This window comes from Gorilla gorilla, chromosome 15 (genome assembly GCF_029281585.2).
Source record: "Gorilla gorilla gorilla isolate KB3781 chromosome 15, NHGRI_mGorGor1-v2.1_pri, whole genome shotgun sequence".
Classification (NCBI taxonomy): Eukaryota; Metazoa; Chordata; class Mammalia; order Primates; family Hominidae; genus Gorilla; species Gorilla gorilla.
In genome coordinates this window covers 76,958,296-76,977,431 of record NC_073239.2, presented here as the reverse complement: position 1 = coordinate 76,977,431, position 19,136 = coordinate 76,958,296, and the positions used below count along the sequence as shown (strand labels likewise).

The window sequence follows — 19,136 nt, the reverse complement described above, 5'->3', positions numbered from 1 at the left end:
CTGTGGAACCAAAGCCTGATCGGTAATCATGGACATGCGAAAAGTCTTACATTATTTTCTCAAATTAAACCGAACACAACAGTAGTCATTAGTGAAATATTCCTAATCAAAATGTCTGTTTTTCACAGAAAATGTTAATATGGGAAATAGACTATTAAATCTGTAGAAGATAATGATGGCATAAACTAAAGAGACATCAGGGAAACTAATATGTCCATAATTGTGGGGAGAGGGCTGATGGCTTCCCATTTTTAATATGCAGCATTTTTTTTACAGTAGTGTGCTGCTACTGGCTCACAAAAAGTCAACTGGTAAATTTTTAGGAATTTTGTGAGATGGTGTGTTAGCCTGAAATTGGCTATGACAGAAGAAATTATACCACAGAAATTGGCAAATGTTACTAATTAGGGATTTTTTTCCTCTTGGAGAGCCAATTGTTAAGCATTAACCAGGATACCAATGGTTGTTACAATGTCAGCATAAGTACCTAAAGCAGTTATAATAATAATTGTGCCTGGATTGGGGCCTTCGCTGAGGACAGGAAATAGCAATAGACTATTCTTGGGGTTATTTTCAGCTTCAGGTGATTAATTATATGTTTAAAAGTAGACAGAGTAGCTGGATGCCAGGTAGGGGAATCATTTACACACAGGGATCAAACAGGACTATCAAGGTGAATTAAATAATGAATCTTTCAATTGTGTTTCTGTGATTCTTCCTTTAGAAGCAAGACGATAGACAACAATTTGCTAAATCTACATTATTGGACATGATGGTTAAGTAAAAAACATCACACCAGAATCAAGGGTATGTATTATATTTTATCAAGGATATAGCTTCTGAAGGATGTTAAAGTAGGTCAAAGAGGGGCTGCATATACCTTCACGTGAAATATTGTTCCTTTGTTAATTTTTCTAGGCTTTCTCCCTTCTATCAATCTTTATCAACCCAAAGTTTGCAATGTGATTGTCCCTTTGTTGAAATTAATGCTGGTATCAGCCTGCCCATGTTGGTATGAATCTACAGATAGAATCTCTCTCAAAAATCAAATTTGAAGTGAGAGTTCAGAAGTTTGAAGACAATATGTTTTCAGTAGAATTCAACAGAATTTCCAACATAACCTTCCTATTCCTCTGAGTTCATTTTTTTCTCAGCTAAATGTATGGTCACATTAAGGTACTATAATATTAATGGTTAGAATAAGCTTAATGGCAAAATGATCAATCTAAATTCAATGGAAAATACCATTTCAAGGATAAAAATAAAGAAGAGCTGGTCATTAAATAATCAATAATGCTGACTTCTTCATTCAATGATACATAGACTCTCTCATGATATATAAGTTGTCATTTAGCTATATTAGATTTTGAAAATAAATAAGCTTGACTAAGTATGGTTGTTATACCAGCTGATCTCTATCCATTCATTTGCTTAAGAGGGATAGAGGAGTAGAGAGGTGGGGCAGGGACACTCTTGTGGAAAAGCAGATTACCAGGTCTAATCTGGTAACTGGACATCCTGTCAAATAAAGCAATGATACTTGCTAGGAAGAAGGTCCTCATTTATGATATTCTCTTAGCAGATCTTCTTGATTAAGGACTGCCTATAATAAATAAACCTAGAATCTATAGAATTATAAGGCATGGATCCCTATAAAATGTCACATAATTTCAACTTTAAAATGGGGATGTTTCATAAATGAAACACTCCCCTACTATATAAGATCACCTCATGGAATCTCACTTGAAGACCTCACATTTTATTCTAAGCTCGATGGTGTGTGTGATGTGGGAAGGAAGGGCCTGAGAAGGCACTAGGCATGTCCTGGGCCCTGTGTGTCCTTGAAATTATTTATAAAGCTTGATACCAGGTAAGATCTCTGATGAGTGTTAAGTCTGATTTGACAGTCTTTTTTGCAGTTCAGTTGCTGTCACTGGAAAGATCTCCATAGAAGGGCAATTTTCCTAATTTAGATTTCTTCTGGATAAATCTTAGGAAGAATCATCCCCAGTTTTGGCAGGCTTTTCTCAGATGAATGTTTGAATCTGTATAAATTAGTTGTATACTATTTTTATCTGTATGTACATTCCCTAATTGCTTTGTAGAAAGGAGCATGGCTCATGATTTCCTTCTAACATTGTCCAGGGCTTTAAAAAAATCTCCCCCAGAAAAGGCTTCCTGAACTCTATAGCAAGCAGAGCCACAAACAAACATTTATGGAGTACCTATTATGTACCGGGTACTATGCTATATACTGATAGAAATGTGGACAAGATAGACTTGGTCTCTGCCCTTGGCGGGTAGTCCAGAGTTCAGTCTGTCTTTGAGGCTATCTTAGAGGTATTGGCAGAAGTAGAAAAGTTGGTAAAAGGAGAGCTAACAGACCACCACAGAAATGCTAAGAGAAATGTGAGGGCTGTATAAGGTTATGTCTTCAACTCTTATCTGTATGCTATCTCAGGAGAGAGTCTGAGCAGTTCAGTTGGGGCAGTGACCTAAAAGTAACAGGTTAAATTCTGAGCAGGTAAAACTAAGCCAGGATCCTATCTAAGGAAGCCTTGAGTGGGGAGAGATAAAATATTAAGCCAAGTCAAAGTCCATTATCAGGAGTTGATTCAAATGCCGGGTAGAACAAGTACATATGACAAGTTTAAGGGGCCAAAGGAAGTCCGGAATCGAGATTCAGAAACAACTTGGACCAAGAGCAGTCAAGGAACAAATGAGAACTCTCAGAGAGGACTGATGAGAAGAGCTTTAGAACACGTAGAATTAATCTTTGTTAATGAGCTTGTGCATGTTGCTTTGTCCAGTTCTGAAGTCTAGAAGTAGGGTGGATATTTCTGCATCACAGACTTATTTCTATGACTTGAAATATAGATGGTATATAAGTGATAAATAATATACTAGCAACATTTTCATTGGTGTGTTTGGAAGCTTTATGCTCAGAACTCAGAGAAACTAAAGCTTGTAAATCCCATAATAAAAAAATAATAATGTTACCTGGATTTTATTGTATCCTAGGAAGAGTTTCTCTAGTTTTACCAAAGATTGTAATTTGCCCAGTTCTCGTAGTCTGTTTTCCTCCAAGTGAAGTGCCAATAAAGAACTTGGTTTGGCAAAAGCACTGTCATTAAATGATCGGATGCGGTTATGGTCCACTACCAATTCCTGAAGGACTACTAAGTTGTCAAGCCCTTCAACTTGGCTGATTTCATTACCTAAAAAGAGATAAGTCATGATAATCAAGTGAGCCCAAACTTCCTGAAGTAAAGGATATCTAGTTACATTTAAATATTTTTTAATCAGATGATTTGTCAAAAGAAGTAAAGGATTCAAGAAACTTATTTCCAAAGAGAAATTGAAATGTAATTTACAGGAAGGTAGCATCATCATAAAATAATATTTGCTAAAATTTCTCATTTGTGAATTTGAAAGATCAGGATGTGATGTACAGAATGTACTGAATTGATCTAATATGTCTGTTCGGTAATTAAGTGTTAAAATAGTTGGTATTGACAAAAGTAGATATAGAAAACTGCTGCAGAAGATATGCTTCCTGAGTATATTAGTACTCTAATAGATATTACAATAGTATATTTAATTATTTCTTAAAATAGACTAATTTGTTGTATTATGTTAGAAGAATACACATTAATTATGCTGTTCTTTCTCATATTTTTGCACTGCAATCATATTAAACACATCAAAGTTCATTTAATTCTTCAAAACTCTAAACCTAATTTATAAACCTATGATTTCTCTCTATTGTAGCTATCAATAGCTATATAAATATTAATGATAACTTATATGAAGACTCTCCAATTTACAAAATGCTTTTATATGTACAGTATTTTCTATTAGAGTCTCAAAATACTACAGGGGAAATATTTTATCTCTTTTTTCTAATCAGAAAATTGAGGGTCAGAGAAATTAAGTGGCTTTCTCAAAGACATAAAAATGGCAATATCAGGCCTAACTTAGACCTTTTACATTTTAAGCTCAATTATCTTTCTAGTATGCCATACTACATTTCAGTCAATATTCATTCTCCTTGATTATTATGTGCTGAATTGTGTCCCCCTCCAATTCATATGTCAAAATCCTAACCTCCAGTACCTCAAAATGTGACTGTATTTGGAGACAGGGTCTTTAAAAAGATAATTAAGGTTACATGAGGTCATTGGGATGAGCATTAATTTAATATGGCTAGTGTCCTCTTAAGAACTGGCATAAAGACAGACACATAGACCAAGGGAACAGAATAGAGAACCCAGAAATAAATCCACACATTTACAGTCAACTCATTTTTAACAAAGGTGCTAAGAACACACATTGGGGAAAAGACAGTCTCTTCAATAAATGGTGGGTGGAAAACTGGATATCCATATGCAGAATGAAACTTGACCCCTATCTCTCATCATATACAAAAATAAAATCAAAATGGACTTGACAAAGATTTCTTGTGTAATACCTCAAAAGCACAGGCAACCAAAGCAAAAATGGACAAATGGGATTGCATCAAGCTAAAAAGCTCCTGAACAGCAAAGGAAACAATCAACGAAGTGAAGAGATAGCTTACAGAATGGGAGAAATTATTTGTAAACTACCCATCTGACAAGGGATTAATAACCAGAATATATAAGGAGCCCAAACAACTCAACAGGAAAAAGATCTGCATAGACATTTCTCAAAAGAAGAAATACAAATGGTCAACAGGTATATGGAAAAATGCTCAGCATTACTAATCATAAGGGAAATACAAATGAGATATCATCTCATCCCAGTAAAAATGGCTTTTATCCAAAAGACAGGCAATCATAAATGCTGACAAGGATATAGAGAAAGGGGTAGAATGTCTTCAAAGCTCTTTTCAGCCTTTCATTCATCTTTCTGTGTGCTTACTTTTAAGTAAGCACATACATTTATGACTTCACCTGTCACTTCCATTGTGATCATTCTAAAATAATGTATCTCTAGTCCTGACTTGTGGTCCAGTACTATTGCTAGAAAAAGTTTCTATTTTTAGTGCATCAAAATTGTTACAACACAAGCTGATCTTTCTCTACTCCCAAATGAGCAACATTTCCCAATGACTTTAGCTTTAGTACCTCCTCTTGCCCAATCTCCCAATGAAATTATAAAAACATCTGGGACAGTTTTTCTCTTTATTTTACATCTAATTAGCCACTAAGTCCTAATATTTATTCCTTTTAAACTGCCTTTTGGATTCACCTCTTACCACTCCCACTGCCAGCACTCTAGTCATGCCCTTATTATACCATTCAAGCTGGATAGAAACTGCATGTGCTTTGGAGGTAGATAGATCTAGGTTTGACTTTGTACCATAACACACACTGGTGCAAACTTGGCAAATTATTAAACCACACTGAATGTCACTTTCTTTTTTTTTTTTGTAAAATATATGTAACAGTCCTTACCATGTAGAGTTGCTGTGAAGATTAAATATGACAATCTATGTAGACAAACACCTTGCCTAGTGACTCCATAAATGGCAGCTGTTATTGTCAGAGTAAACTGCCTCACTTCCTGAATAAGGCTGCACTACTCTAATTTGCCATGCTCGCCATGGCATCAGAACATACTCCTCCATTACATTATTAGATTGAAATAGACCTTCCAGGGTTAGGTGGTCTGCTTTTTTGTATGTCAGTGTATCTTTTAAAATATCTGGGCAGGGAGTGGTGGCTCACGCCTGTAATCCCACCATTTTGGGAGGCTGAGGTGAAAGGATCTCTTAAGGCCAGGAGTCTGAGACCAGCCTGGGTAACAAATTGAGACCCCATATCAAAAAAAAAAAAAAGAAAGAAAAATTAAAAAATTAGCCAGGCATGGTGGCACAAGCCTATAGTCCCAGCTACTCAGGAAGCTGAGGTGGGAGGATCACTTGGGCTCCGGAGGTTGAGGCTGCAGTGAGCTATGATTGTGCCAATGCACTCCAGCCTGGGTGATACAGAGAGACCTTTTCTCAAAAAATAATAAATAATAAAATAAAAAATTTAAAAAACCAAAAACAAAAAACCAACCAAAAAAACACAAAAACAAAAATCAATCTGTCACAGCCATAAAAAAGAATGAAATCATGCCCTCTACCGCAGCCTGGATGGAGCTGGAGGCCATTATCCTCAGTGAACTAACTCAGAAACAGAAAATCAAATACTGCATGTTCTTACCTACACGTGGGAGCTAAGCAATAAGTACACAGTAAGTACGCTCCAACAATAAGTACACCGCAAAAAGGGGAAGAATGGGAGGGGGGTGAGGGTTGAAAAATTACCTATTGGATACTATATTCATTATTTGGGCAATGGGTACACTAGCAGCCCAATTCCCACTAGTACATAATACCATGTTAACAAACATACACATGTACCTCTTGAATCTAAAATAATTATTTTTTAAAAAAAATATCTGTCATTGTGCTGAATTTCTTGTTTTTAAGGCCAAGTCTCCAGGTTCTTGATCCAAATCACAAGTGCTTTTGATAGATGCATTCAAATTTTTAAAAATATGGTCTAGAAAGGCCTGTCTTTGAGAAGTTACCATACTCAGATCAACTACCTCAATGTCTCCCCACATGTCCCACTGATGGATATACCTGCCTTTCTCCTATGCCATTAAAAATTATTGTTAGACTAATGTCCCAAGCCCTGTGTTTTTCTCATGCTACTTTTCTAAAAGTTTCAAGCTCCTATCTATTGTTGACTACATCCTGTACAAATTTCTCTGCTTGGCTTTCCGTACTTTGGTCCTGGCTCTATATTTTCAACCTCAATTTTTCACTATTCCACAAAATTTAAAAGTTACTAATTGTTGGTGGGAGTGTAAATTAATTCCAACATTGTGGAAGACAGTGTGGCAATTCCTCAAGGATCTAGAACCAGAAATACCGTTTGACCCAGCAACCCCATTACTGGGTATATACCCAAAGGATTATAAATCATTCTGCTATAGAGACACATGCACACATATGTTTATTGCAGCACTATTCACAATAGCAAAGACTTGGAACCAACCTAAATGCCCATCCATGTTAGACTGGATAAAGAAAATGTGGCACATATACACCATGGAATACTATGCAGCCATAAAAAAGAATGAGTTCATGTCCTTTGTGGCGACATGGATGAAGCTGGAAACCATCATTCTCAGCAAACTAACACAGGAACAGAAAACCAAACACTGCATGTTCTCACTCATAAGTGGGAGTTGAACAGTGAGAGCACATGGACACAGGGAGGGGAACATCACACACTGCGGCCTGTCAGGGAGTAGGGGGACAAGGGAAGGGAAAGCATTAGGAGAAATACCTAATGTAGATGATGGGTTGTTGGGTGCAGCAAACCACCATGGCACATGTATACCTATGTAACAAACCTGCACATTCTGCACATGTATCCCAGAACTTGAAGTATAATAAAAAAAATTACTGTAAAGTAATGAGGCTTATTTAAACAAAAACTAAATAAAATGATCTCATATGTTGAAATGAGGATTATTTATCAAATTAATCATGTTTAGAGGATTTATAACTCTCTTAGAAAAGTGCATATTCTTTGTTCTCATCAGGTTGTTCCCTTTTCAAGTCTTGGCCCATAGACACCACAGTCATGTCCTGTGACTCTTTTCCTCCTCCCCCTGCTTGCAAAGCACTCAGTAATGCTCACCTTCAGTCTAGATTCTATCACTCCTTTAAAGAGTTCTATACATGCCGACGATCTAATCTTTTAATTTCTCTATTCTCTGAACTTCTATTGCACTTAAGTTAGTAATACATAGTCTGAACTTCATCTTTGTCCCAGTACATCTCCACAGATAGATCTTAAGCTACTTAGATCAAGGATTTCAATGATACATAATTATAATAACATAGTACTTCCATATATTTCATAGTACTTACCACAATTCTGGGTTTAATAAATACTTGTGAATTATCCACTGTTTTTTTTATTGTTTTTTAAGTTGAATACGATATACAAGTAAATTATGATGTAATACTATATATATTCTAAGAATACTGCATTGACCTTTAAAAATGGTTTCTAAAAATATGTAAGTAACCAAGAAAAATCGATTTGTGATTATTAAAATATTTTTGTCTATGAATGTTTGAGTAAATACTGATGCTTATATTTGCTTATCAAAAGAGAATGATGATAAAATCAGTTTTTAAAAATAAAGACTTATACAGTAACAGTATTTCTACTCACCCTGTAGAAAGAGGAATTTTAAATTTCTTAGTCTGTTAAGTTGTAGCTTCATCAAATTACAAATTCCATTGTAGCCCAAATGAAGAACTTCTAAACTGTGCATTATTGGAGGCAAATTTTCACTGCTCATTATATCTCTGAAACACATAGGTAAGTTTGAGGCCATAAACTTAACTTCAAACCAGCTATATTATAAAAAGACAGTTCAGTATGTGTTTACTATAAACTGAAGTTAAGAAAATATAAATTTATTAATATATCAGAATTAAGCTTAATACAGTCTGTTTATATTTTATATAATAATACTTATTCTTTAAAAAGAATGGTCTAGAATAAAGAAGTACATAAGGTGTTACAATGAAAAGCAATAGAAAATGCAATCAGGCAAGAAAAAAATGCATCCAGATTGGAAAGGAGTAAATAAAACTGTCTTTATTTTCAGATGACATGATCCTGTATTTAGAAAATCCTAAAAGATCCACCAAAAAACTACTTGAAGCAATAAAGGAGTTTAGCAAGGTCACAGGATAAAAGATTAATGTACAAAAATCAACTGAATTTTCTACCTACCAGCAATAAATAATCTGAAAATGAAATTAAGCAAAAATTCTTTTCACAAAGTATAAAAAAGAATAAAATATTTCAGCATAAATTTAATAAAAAGTGGAAAATCTGTACACAGAGAACTACAAAACATTACTGAGAGAAATTAACAAAGATCTAAATAAATAGAGAAATATTCTATGTGTATGGATTAGAAGATTCCATATTACTAAAATGGCAATTCTCCCAAATTGATCAATAGATTCATTTAATACAATCTCTATCAAAAGCCCAGAAGACATCCCCCCCACTCACTGCGAATAACCATCTTATCCTAAAATTTATAAAGAAATGCAAAGAATCTAGAATATTCAAAACAATCTTTTAAAAGAACAAAGTTGGAGAGCTTAAATCACTGATTTTAAAATTTTTTATAAAACCACAGTAATCAAACCAGTCTAGTACTGGCACAAAAGGACAGACATACAGATCAATGGAACAGAACTGAGTACATAAATAAACTCTTACATTTATGCTTAACTGATTTTTAGCAAAGGTGCCAAAACAATTCAATAGAGGAAAGGAGAGTGTTCTAAGGAAATGGTGCTCAGACAACTGAATATCCACATATAAAAATAGATTTAGACCTCACTCCTACCTCACAACATACACAAACATTAACTCAAAATAGACCATAGGACTCGATGTAAGAGTGAAAACATAAAACTAATTTTTAAAGAAAACAAGAGAACATCTTTGTGACCTTAGGTTAGGCAAAGAATTATTACATATAACACCTAAATTGCAATCTGTAAGAGAAACGATGGTAAATTAGACTTTATCAAAATTAAAATTTCTTCAAAGACATCATTTAAGAAAATGAAAAGAGAGGCCACAGATTGAGAGACAATATCTGTAAATCATTTTTTAATAAAGGGCTTACCCCCAGTATAAAGACACTTAATAATGAAAAGCCAAGCAACCTAATTAAACAATTAGGTTTATTAGGTTTCAGATTCGAATAGAGATTTTACCAAAGAAGATATATGAAGGATTAATAAGCATATGAAACACTGCTCAACACTATTCGTCATTAGGAAAATGCAAATTAAAACCACAATGAGATACCACTTCAAATGTATTAGAATGGCTACACTATAAAAGATGGGCAATAACAAGCATTGGCAAAGATGTGCAGGAATTAAAATCTTCACATGCTACTGGTGATAATGAAAAATGGTGCAACCATTTTGGAAAACAGTTTAGCGGTTTCTTAAATAGCTAAATGTTAAGTTACTGTATGACCCAACCATTCCACTCATAGGTGTTTACCCAAAATAAACATAATGAAAATATGAGTGCATGCAAATACTTGTACACAAATGTTTAAAGCAGTGTTAGTCAAACCAGCCAAAAAATAGAAACAATCCAAATTTCCATCAACTGATGAATAAACATTATGTAACATATCCATACAGTCATATCCATACAGTGAAATGGCCAATATATTCAGCAATAAAAAGGAGGGAACTACTAACACATGCCATAATGTGAATGAACCTTGAAAACATCATGCTGAGTGTAAGAAGCCAGAGGCAAAAGACCGTCTATTTTGTAGTTCCATTTATATGCAATGTCTAGAAAATACAATTCTAGAAAACAGATTAGAGGTTGTTTGGGACTAGAGGTGGGAAAGGAAGTTGACTGTAAATGGACATGAAGGATCTTTTTGGTGAGATGGAAAATGTTATAAAATTGTATTGCAGTCATGATTATACAACTCTATAAATTTAGTAAAATTATTGAATTATACACTTAATATAAGTAAACATGATACATAAACTGCCACTTCAATAAAACTATTAGAAAAATCAAATATGAATAGGATCCAAAAAAGTATGTATATAAATGAAATGTTCATAGTAGCTTTAATCATAATAGCCTAAAATTAGGAACAACCAAAATGTTCATCAATGATAAATGCATAAATAACTTGTCATATAATACATATAATAGAATACTATTCGGCAATAAAATGAAATAAATTACTGACACTTGGAACAAAATGAATGACTCTCAAAAGCATTATGCTAAGTAAAAGGAGCCAGGCACAAAAACTACTTACTACATAATTCCAATTATATGAAATTCTGGAAAAAGGCAAAATTATAGCGAGAGAGCGGATTAGTGGTTGTTGCCAGGTGCCAGGGTGTCGGGGGAGGGATTACAAAGGAAGTTTCTGGAATGGGAATACTTTGTATTTTGATTGTGGTAGAGGTTTTATGATTGAATACATTTGTCAAAATTCATTAAGCTTTACACTTAAATTGGTGAATTTTGTTGCAAGGAAATTATACTTCGACAGAGGTAATAAAAAGCACAAGGAATGTTCTTTATTGGGAAAACTGGAATGAAAGCATTCTGATTTGGAGATACACATTATAAAATATATATATCATATATATGATGTATATATATGTTCTGTCAAAAATGTGTAAGGAGGTAGAAGGTTTGTCCTCATTTTTTGCATAAAGTATCTATTCCATTGGTGCTGAGTCATTAAGTGACCAGATAAATAATTTAGAAATAAAAGCAAAACAAATGCTAAAAAAAGAGCCCACGTCCATGCTACTGTGTATAGGGTTCCTTTGTGAGTTGATAAAAATGTTTATGATGAAGAAACTAAAAATTGCTAAATTGTACATACAGGGTGAGTTTTATGGTATGTGAATTGTACCTCAATTTTTAAAAAAGAAACCCAAGGTCATTAAACATGCAGTACAAGGCCTTTTGTTTGTTTGTTTTTTGGTTTTTTCCCTTTATTCACAATATAGGTTTGAAATGGAGAAGGCAGAGAATAAACAATGAGAGAAATATTTTGAGTACCTTTTTATTATGAAGTTTATTTTTGGCATGTAGCTATTAAATAAAATAGGTATTACAATAAGCTAAATTTTATGTACTGGAATGTGTTACTGCTATCATTAATGTGATTAACTGCTTTTAAAATTCCCAGCCAAAATTAGTTATAATCATAAAAATAAAGAATACTACCTGTTTGTTTTTGAAATTCCTTGCTGTCCATAGCCACTTGAAGGCACTTTCTGGTACAGTAGTTGTCTACTGGTTAAGTGAGTCTGAGGCTTTAGTCTGGGCATGATTGATTCAATATGATTATAGTTGAGGCATAAGACCTACAGAAAGAATATCTTATTAATCAGAAATCCTAGAAATTATTAAAAATTGTATGGATAAAACTTGGAATATACCACATAATTTAATAATATATTAGTGCTAAAACAACAAATGTTTATATCCTAAATAATCTAGATTTAGTTTTCAATGTGTTTTTAATCTGACATTCTGGGAAATTACAGTACTTCACATGGAGACCCTAGAAAGCTCCTCAACTTTCTCAATCTGTTCTCCTGATTTCTCCAAACCTGACAAGGATGAAATAATTTTTAGTCGAAAAGACAGCTATTTACCTATGTTTAAAAGGCCTTAGTAGATGGCTGAGTCAAGTAAATAATAAAGGAGGCAATAAGGCCGTTTAAAGAACCTTGAAGCTTCTTTCCATATCTGCCTTCAATCCCATCTCTGACTACAGAGGAAAATTTACTAAATATGTGACAATCACGTAAAACTGAGGTCAAACCAAAATCACTTTGGAAGGTAATAGTTTTTTCTTGCTTAGTAAAAAACAAAAAAAACCCAAAGAAAATTTAGGAATAATTTATCTACTTTAGTAACATGGAAATACCATTTAATCCAAAGTAAAGAATAACTTGCATTGGAAACCTTGAAAGAAAGAAAAATTTGTGAATGACTCACCTTCACATTAGGTAGATAGATTAATCCACTGAATGAGGTAAGATGATTGTTCTGTAGATTCACATTACACACATTTCTAAATTGGTCGACTGGAATCAAATCCACTGTTCTGAATTTAGACAAAGTAAATACAGCTATTATTTTAATAGGACAGGAAAATATAGAAAAAGGTGAGTTCCTTCACATACAGCCACCAAAGACATTTAAAAAGTCTCACCTGACAAGTATAAAAATAATTACTTTAATGTAAAATGAATTGGTTAAATGATCGGCTGAATATACATTTTTGTTGGGTACATATGCAAGAAAGTGACATAGAATTTGGTTGCTTTCAAAAAAACACATCTATTACCATATAAACATAGCACTATTATAGAAGAAACTTGTAAAAGAGACATTTCCACTTTCTTTATAAATTCACATATATGTTCATGAAATCATAGTGAAGTTGATATTGTAAATCATAAGCTTTTCAGGTTATAAACTTCAGATGATATATATTGAAGTAGGTCATTTCTGAAATACCAGGAAGTGGTTAGGGATAGGAAAGGAAAGGAAAAGCAGGTAAGGTCTTTGAAAATAGAGTTTCTGTGGTATCTTCTGGAAACTTTTATGGCATTCCACCCTGTGTGAACATTTTGGTAATTAAACAGAATGCTTGATTCCCAGTCTATAGCTATATCTTCATTTGAGCCATGACAGAGAAGAGCATAAAACTACATCCCTTTCCCTAACCAGTTCTCTAAATAAATCCTAAACTTGAAGTTACAATTATGACATACTTTTACCCACTAATAAGTCATTCATTCAGTTAACATATTTCCATTAGTATTTCCTAAGTGCCGCGGATGTGTTTGGAAAGGCTACAAGAAAGATGAAAGAAATGTTTCAGCCCCCAAGAAGTGGGAGCCAGAAAAATAAAAATAAAGAGGAGAATTGCTATGATAGAGTTAGCATCTCTATCATACCAATGTAATGGCATTTCAGGGAAATACAATCTATTTTAAAAAGTCAAGGATGACAGCATGGAGGAGAAAGATCTTGAGATGATATTCGGAAGAGTTATAGGTATTTGTCGAGCAAATTAGCAGAAAAGAATTCTAGGCAGTGCAACAGGAAAAACAAAGGGAGAAACAAATATGAAAGAACATCTTATGATTGAGATTCAGTAACTAGAATATTTCAGAATTTCTGAAGTATGAAGTATCATGGGCAGTAAAGAAAAGGACTACAAGAGATAATAATGGACAGATAATAAAGAGTCTTTTATGCCATACAAAGGAATTTTTAATTTTAGGCTGGGCACAGTGGCTCACACCTGAAATCCCAACACTTTGGGAGACTGAGGCAGGTGAACCACTTGAGCCCATGGTTGGAGAGCAGCCTGGCAACATGACATAAATGCTGTCTCCACAAAAAATACAAAGAAAATTAGCCATGTTTGGTGGCGCGTGCCTATAGTCGGAGGATCGATTGAGCCTGCAAGGTTGAAGCTGCAGTGAGCCATTTTTTAAGACCCCATCTCAAAAAACGCTCATTACTTAGCATGAATCTTTTCAGTACAGTAGATAATTTTATGAATTATTGATTATATTTAGATAAGTTGTATAAATGTGTAAGCTTCAGAAAAATGATAATAATTACATAATGTAATTATAATGTAAAAAGGCATATAATAAAATGATTGTACCTAATGGATGATGAAGTCCAATTTAGTTCTTGCATTTGCTTGAAGTTGGAATGTCCTTGTCGTTCTGCAATCATGTCAGAAGTAAGTCTACCACCAAACAAATCTTTTGCACTGTCAGTCTCTGGTGGTTCCTATATGAAGATATTTAGAAAATGATGTCCTGTCTTACAGATGACTAAATTACATAGTTCTCTGGTTTTAGGTAAAAATTCAGTGGATTCATTTTTCCAGATTCCTCCTACTAAGTAGAGCTAAATCCTGTGCATTATATATGAAACAAACATAGGCAGGGCAAGGTGGCTAATGCCTATAATCCCAGCACACTGGGAGGCCAAGGTGGGAGGATTGCTTGAGTCCAGGAGTTCAAGATGAGGCTGGGCAACAAAGTGAGACCCTGTCTCTACAAAAAACAAAAAAGAATTAGTCAAGCACAGTGGCACATGTCTGTAGTTGTAGCTATGTGGGAGGCTGAGGCCAGAGGATGTCTTGAGCACAGTTCAGAGGCTGCAGTGAGCTATGATCATGCCACTGGATTCCAGTCTGGGTGACAGAGTGAGATCCTGTCTCTAAAAATTTTTTTTAATTAAAGAAATTAAAACCAAACATAAGAATACTGAAAGATGTGGAGAAGAAGGCAGACCAGGTAGGTACCTCAGGACCTGAGGATTGACACCCTGGATTTTCTTTTTGCCTCATAATCTCTACTGGGTGCTAGAGAAGCTAGAAACCCAGAAATGACAGTCAGGAAATAACAAGACAAAGTCCACAAAAAGCCTGCTCTCTCTAATCAAAGGATCGGGAAAGGGGAAGCCTAGCACAGCAGAAAACTTTAGACAATAACAAGCCTACTCCTGCTAAACCCTACAGAATAAACTGTGGCCCCAACTTCATGCCCACAGGTAAAAGCAGAATGGGCTGCTTAGACTTTCACCAGTGCTCATCTGTAACAAGGCACTTCTTCATCATCCACCTGCTGAGTGGGAACCTGGATTTTCATCCCTCCTCAGCAGTAACACATGTCCCCACTCCCTGCATGCAAGTGTTATTGTAGATAACATGGGGAGTTTGGATTCCCACTTCCACCCAGTAATAATGAGTTATCTGTGGAGCATCAATTAGGTGTTCTTGTCTCTCCCAGCCAGGATGAATCAGTGAAGGGTTCTGGGAAATAGTAACAAGGAGTTCCTTCCTTCCCAGCCAGAGTAAATCAATGGAGGCCTGGTGGGGAGCATGAACTCCAACTCTAGCCTAGCAGTTAATGAAGAACACACCTCCAGGTTGTCAACAGAGGCCAAATGGAGGAATTTGAACTTCTGTCTCCCACCTGACAGCAACAAAGTTGTTCCTCGTCTTCTCACTGGTATAGTGCCAAGGGAGGCTTGCTAAAATAGATTTAAATAAGACCCACATAATACCCCAAATGTCCAGAATAAAATAAAAAGTATGCCATGCCAAGAACCAAGAACATCTCAACTTGAATGTGAAAAGACGATCAACGGATGCCAACTTTGAAATGACACAAATATTTTTAATTGCATTTCAAAGCAGTCAAAGGAAAAATGCTCAACAAGCAATTATGGACATACTTGAAACAAATGAAAAAAACAGAAACCCTTAGCAAAGAAATAAGTGATAGCAAAGCAATAGAAGATATGAAGAATGAAATGAAAATTTTAGAATTGAAAAATACTGTAAACAAATTAATGCAATGGATAGGGACTCAATAGCAGAGTGGAAAGAAAAGAGAAAAGAATAACTGAACTTGAAGACAGAACAATAGACATTACCCAGTATGAACAAAAGAGAGAAAATAGACCCATAAATAAATGAGCCTCATTTTACCAAGATGGGCATATCCTGTACTTGTGGAACCATAAAAAAGATTTAATATTAGTATCACTGGATTCATAGAAAAAGAAGAGAAATAATGTGGGGCTGAAAAAGTATTTGAAGAAGTTATTACCAAAAATCTTCCAAATCTGGCAAAAGACATAAACTAAGAAGCTAAGTAAGAAGCTAAGCAAACCTCAGACAGGAAAAAAAACCCAAATCCGTGCAAGGACACATAATAATAATCAGAATCAAATTTCTAAAAACTAATGACAGAGAAAAAAGGCATGAAAACAGTGACAGAGGAATTAAATCTTACCTATAAAGGAAAAACAATGTAAGTGACAGCAGATTTCTAATCAGAAACCATGGAAACCAGGGAATGTGGCACGACATTTTCAAGTGGTGAAAGAGAAACATCAACCCAGAATTCTATATCCAGAGAAAATATCATTCAGAAATAAAAAGAGAAAGCAAGACATTCTCATAGGAAGGAAAACTAAGCAAACTGTTAAACTACCCTAAGAAATGACTAAAGAAAGTTCTTGAAATGGAAAGAAAAAAAAAAAGGAATCTTGGAATGCCAGGAAAGAGGAAAGCACAATGGAAAGAGTATTAATAAACTTCCCTTCTTTTCTTGATTTTTCTAAATTATCTTTGATTAGTTGATGTGAAAAAACTATAATATTGTCTCATTGGTTCTCAATGTATATGGTGAAAATATTTAAGTCAAATATTAACAGGAGAGAAGAAATAGACTGGAAGGAAAGTAACATTTCTACACTTTACTCAAACTGGTAAAATGTCAACACTAACAGACTATAGTAAGTTATGTATATGCATTGTAATAGTTAGAACAATCACTAAAAAAAAACTATATGAAGAGATACACTAAAAAACACTATGGATAAATAAAAATAGAATTTCAAAATGTGTTCAAGAAGCTCACAGGAAGGCACAAAAAAGAAAACAGAAGAAAGATAAACAAAGGAAACAAATATAAAACAAGAAAACAAAATGGCAGACATAAGCCCTAACAGGTCAGTTGGCTATAGTAAATATAAATGGTCTTCATTCATCAATTAAAAGATAAAAATTAGCTAAAAGGTAAAAGAACATGATCCAACTGTATGTTGTCAACAAGAAACTCACTTCGAATATAATAATATATGCAGGTTGAAAGTAAAAGAATGGAAAAAGATATCCTAAACATTAATCAAGAGAAAGCAGGAGTGGCTTCATTAATCTCAGATAAAGTAAACTTTGAAGCAAAGGAAATTACCAGAGTCAGACAGGACATTACCTACTGATAAAACGGTCAGTCCACCAAGAAGACGTAACAGTCCTAAATGTGTATGCACCAACAACAGAGCTGCAAAATATTTGAAGCTAGAGTCCCCAGTTATTTTAGCCAATGATGTAGGTATTGCTGTGAAAGAATTTTGTAGACATAATTAAAGCTCCTAGCGAGTTGACTTGCAATAAGGAGATAATCTTGAATAATCTGGATGGGCCTGATTCAAACAATTGCAAGGCTTTAAAAGCAGAGGTTAAGTTTCCTGAAAGAAAGAATTTTCCTGAAGAAAATCTACTCATGGACAGCAGCTTTCATCTATGCCTGTGAGTCCCAGCCTGTCCATAATCTTCCCTTCCTGATGGCCTGTCCTATGGATGTCAGACTTGTTTAGGCAGTCCCCTCAATTATTAAATATTCCTTGATATCTATATTTCTATATATAGACATAGATATCTCTACATGTATATCTATCTTACTAGTTCTGCTTCTCTTGTTGAATCCTCAATAATAAAATCTCAAAATAAGTTTTAAAAACATATTAAGCCTTGGGGAAGGGGGGAGGGATAGCATTAGGAGATACACCTAATGCTAAATGACGAGTTAATGGGTGCAGCATACCAACATGGCACATGTATACATATGTAACAAACCTGCACATTGTGCACATGTACCCTAAAACTTAAAGTATAATAATAATACAATTAAATAAATAAATAAATAAAATTGTAAAAAAAATAAATAAATAAAAAATAAAAACATATTAAGCCTTAGAAATACCATTGCTTTTGTGTTTTTCATAATTATACAAGCAACATATGATTAATGTCCTCCTAAAGCAGGGGTTGACAAATGTTTTCTACAGTTTTCCTGTAAAGAGTCAGTCAATATTTTAGCCTTTGGGAACAATAGCTTCTCTGTTGCTATTTAATTTTGCCACTGCAGTGTGAAAGCAGTCACAGATTATATATAAACAAACAGGCATGGATGTGTTCCAATAAAATTTTATTTACTAAAATAGGTGGCAGGTCACATTTGGCCCAATGGCTATTGTTTGACAATCTATTTCAGACAAATGGTTTGAACTTGATCTAGATTAAACTGGTAAGTCATTTGATCTACTTTTACTCAAACTCCCTTTTTTTCTAATCTGTTAAAACTTCATATCTAAATTGAGAATATGTATCCTTAATGCAAAAAATAATCTTTTACAAATAAAAGTACATAGGAACAAAAGATAAAATTAAAACACAACTACCCAAATTGTTCTTTGGGTCTTCCTAGTCTATGCCCTCCCTTGGTTTCTACTCCCACTCCAAAGAAGACAATGTAATTATATGTCTAGAGAGTGTTGGGCAGAGAATGAGGCTCAGGTGCCCATGATTTACCATTAAAGAGTCACGTAACTTGAAAGAAGTCATGTAACTTCTCTAGAGTTCCTTGTGTTCGTACATAAAATAAAGGATTTGAACTATGCCATTTCCAAAGTTTATTTATATCTCAGACACTCTAGCATTATATATTACTGTACTACCTACCTCTGCACCCACTTTTCATGACTTCTTTTTCTACATATGTTTAATAAATGAAAGTATTAGAGCCTCACTTAGATTTCTTTACTTTCTCTACTCTCTTTCCTTAGACGATATTGCATATGCTTTTGGTCTTAACTGTTAACTCTCTTCAAATTACTTCCAAGTCCAAACATATGTAAAGT

The 19,136-nt window shown here is 34.3% G+C and overlaps 1 protein-coding gene and 1 long non-coding RNA gene across 4 annotated transcripts in view; one reads left to right on the top strand and one right to left on the bottom strand.

Moving 5' to 3' along the window:
- LRRC9 (leucine rich repeat containing 9) overlaps nucleotides 1-19,136 on the bottom strand; it is a 142,466-nt gene that overhangs the window by 37,516 nt on the left and 85,814 nt on the right. The window contains exons 24-28 of the mRNA XM_055361940.1: nucleotides 14,296-14,426; nucleotides 12,606-12,714; nucleotides 11,826-11,965; nucleotides 8,229-8,365; nucleotides 3,001-3,218 (exon numbers count right to left, since the gene is read on the bottom strand). Coding sequence (XP_055217915.1) covers nucleotides 3,001-3,218; nucleotides 8,229-8,365; nucleotides 11,826-11,965; nucleotides 12,606-12,714; nucleotides 14,296-14,426 — 735 coding nt within the window. The remainder of the gene's footprint in view (nucleotides 1-3,000; nucleotides 3,219-8,228; nucleotides 8,366-11,825; nucleotides 11,966-12,605; nucleotides 12,715-14,295; nucleotides 14,427-19,136) is intronic.
- Nucleotides 1-19,136, top strand: part of LOC129526751 (uncharacterized) — a 128,779-nt gene that overhangs the window by 65,149 nt on the left and 44,494 nt on the right. For all 3 annotated transcript variants that reach the window (XR_010130761.1, XR_008671494.2, XR_008671495.2), the window contains one exon: nucleotides 725-807. This is a non-coding gene — a long non-coding RNA (uncharacterized lncRNA). The remainder of the gene's footprint in view (nucleotides 1-724; nucleotides 808-19,136) is intronic.